The following is a 3,089-nucleotide window of genomic DNA, read 5'->3' on the forward strand; positions in this document are numbered from 1 at the left end:
GACCCCACATTGAACACATGACAACTACACTAATCTAGTTAAAAGTTAACGAAAAACTTCCCCTGTCAGTTTTTCTTTTTCCAACGGGGGAAGAGTGTTATAAGATGCTAGTGTAAGATTAAACAGTATGTTGAGTTGTATGTTTAGTTATATATTTGTGTTATCGATCAGTTTAAAGTGCTTGTTATAAGGTTATCGGGGCTACTGGAATCCGACGCGAGAATCCAGTCAGCGATCGCTACGCGAAATGTGATAGCGCGTCCGAGGACGCGCTGGCCAAAGGTCGCACGCGCGGCCGAAAAGATGCAGTGATCTGCATTGCACTTTTCGGACACCGGATATCGTCCGGTTTTTCCTCCGCCAATCACGATTGATTGGCTGAGGTATAAAAGCCGGCGTCACCCGTGCATCGTTGGAATAATCCCGAAACGTGTTGCGGCCGAAGGCTCTGCTCGACAGAGCGTCGCTTGTGGGAACTTAGAAGTTAGGAATTTAAAGTGAATCAAGGTGTAAACACGAGTTGTAAAGAAACGTGTAATTATATAAAATAAAATCTGTGGTGCTACAGTAATAAATCAGATATCTTTTCGACGTCCCTCCTCGCGGCATCCTAAGGACCCCACGGGGTAACAGTAGGCTATAATAATGTTTGACTTCCTGAAAAGGTCGTGTAGTAAATAGTCACGCACAATAACACAATATTAAAGTTACAACGTATTTGAAACTTACATATCCGAAGTCAAGATCAAACAATGAACAGAGAGTACAGGCGACAACTTTTATATCTGTTTCCCTACTAACTAACAGTAAAATCAAAGTAAAACGGGTCCGTTAAATTTTAAATTTTAGAAGATTTTATTGAGTCAAGTAAATTAAAATAAGAATTGTCAAGTAAGTTCGTGTCATTAATTAAGTTTAAATCAAGCGTCTGTTCTTTAATATGTATAGTCTCAGAAATTAATCTTTTACAAAAATTACGTTCATAGTCTAAATTCTAGCTCTAGATACTTGATAGAATATCCTTATGTATTTAATCATTTTCTTATGTTTTTGTTGCAGATGAAGCGTTTCCATTATCCATCATCCATTATTATAGAAAATGGTACATCTGTACCAGAAAGTGGAGTAGGTGGCGGCAAATTCATTGTTCTTTCTTCTAGAGGCTGCACTAAATGTAGGCTTAAGTTTGCTTAGTGCTCAGAGATTTTGATTTTTTAATATATTTTGTAGTTTTTAAAAGTATAGTTTATTATGTTTTTAAAAATATATTTGATTATGTTATATAATTGTTATATAGTTTAAAGAAATTAAACAAATTTTTTTTTCATGAATGTTATGTAAGTTCAATTCTATTCTTTAGGATACTATGTTTATTATGTGATACTATGTTTATATAAGATGCTATACTTATTATGTGATACTATGTTTATAATGTAATACAAGTTATGTTAAAAAAATAAGAACAATAAATTACTAATAAATGTATTTACTGTCTTACAATTTATTTATTACAAATTTATTACAGATTTATTGCAGATATCACATACAAAATAATTACACATAATTATAGATATTTATTAACATTTTTCAATTTTTTACGGCAAAATATAAACTGCAATATGTGAATAAGTTATATATTTATTAACAAAAAAGGAGGTTTTACAATATTAATTCATTTATAATGTCGAAGTAATTGCATTTATAAAACAAATTTAGTTATTGTATTATATTTTCAGTATTATGTTTTAATATTGTTTTGCATTTAATTCAATATTTACAAAACTTGTAAAAATATGAATATAGATCAAGATAATGCAACAGATGTTTCTAGTAATGCATTGGAAGCGCAAATTCTTGCGTGGAAGACATTGATTTATTTAGTTAAACCAAATTGTATACTGTATCAAAAAAATCTGAATGGATACAGTAAAAAAACTGTTAAGATGTTAATGTGTAGAATAATATTTTTTAACAGTTCCTGCTTGAATTTTAATATTGTTTTGCATTTAAAGCAATATAAATAATTTTCACTGTTAACGCTGACATTCATACATACATTTGATATTATTGGGGCATTGTTGTAGTATTAAAATTACTAATCTGGTAGATTTATAAAATGACTACAGTGCTCTTTCATATTGCCATAGTGCCTGCTCTTGACCAATTGTGGAAACAAAATATTGCATTAGGTACTTTCTCATTTCATATGCAATGCGAGTGCTTCTATTTGCTCCTACTCTACCTAGGCGGTGGAAAATTGTCTGATTATTTTCTGCTCTCCATGCTCCTGCTTGAATTTTTCTATTATTACGCTCACTATCTGCAAATCCTGAAAGGCAATATTCAACATGTCCACAAGTTATCATGAAATTATGTAAACATACTAGAGCTTTTATAATGTGTTTTGCATGTTTTGGGGAACAGCTTATGCATGAATTCAGAATTTGCCACTTTGCTCCCATAATACCAAATATATTTTCAATAACTTTCCTAGCTTTAGATACTCGGTAATTGAAGATGCGTTCATCATCACTCATTTCTACATTTTTCTTAGAAAATGGCCTCATCATATATGTTGATAATGGAAACGCTTCATCTGCCACAAAAACATAAGGGAATGGTACATTTGTACCAGGCAGTGGAGTAGGTGGCGGCAAATTTATTGTTCCTTCTTCCAAAGCCTGCATTAAGTCTGTATTGCTCCAGACACTACCATCACTCAGTGAGCCTGCAAATAGAAACATGACATGATGTCTGTACATTCGTGTGCAATACAATTACATATTCAGATTATTAGATACTGTTGAATACGTACCATATTGTCCAATATCTAACCATGTAAACTTATACTCTGCATCACAAGCACCTAAGAGCACAATACTAAACAATCCTTTATAATTATAAAATTCAGATCCTGACATAGGAGGGGCTTTGACACAAACATCCCGAGTAGAAAATCAAATACGGCCCTAAGAAGGGCGCGTTAGGTTTTGTCCTGTTGCCTGATAAGGTCTTGTTAAGGCAGCCTGACAGCGCCCTGATCAAAAATGTAACGTCGTGTTACATATGGCCCTGATAGCAGGTTTCTG

General features: G+C 33.0%; 1 protein-coding gene across 1 annotated transcript; it reads right to left on the reverse strand.

Moving 5' to 3' along the window:
• Nucleotides 1-2,242: 2,242 nt before the first annotated feature.
• On the reverse strand, nt 2,243-2,921 carry LOC109863260. Its single transcript, XM_020443495.1, has 3 exons — nt 2,816-2,921; nt 2,385-2,728; nt 2,243-2,329 (listed from the first exon to the last, which is right to left on the reverse strand). The coding sequence occupies exons 1-3, from the start codon at nt 2,919-2,921 to the stop codon at nt 2,243-2,245; spliced, it is 537 nt and encodes a 178-aa protein (XP_020299084.1).
• Nucleotides 2,922-3,089: the final 168 nt, after the last annotated feature.

This window comes from Pseudomyrmex gracilis, unplaced genomic scaffold (assembly GCF_002006095.1).
Source record: "Pseudomyrmex gracilis isolate BER0280 unplaced genomic scaffold, ASM200609v1 scaffold_3852, whole genome shotgun sequence".
Taxonomy (NCBI): Eukaryota; Metazoa; Arthropoda; class Insecta; order Hymenoptera; family Formicidae; genus Pseudomyrmex; species Pseudomyrmex gracilis.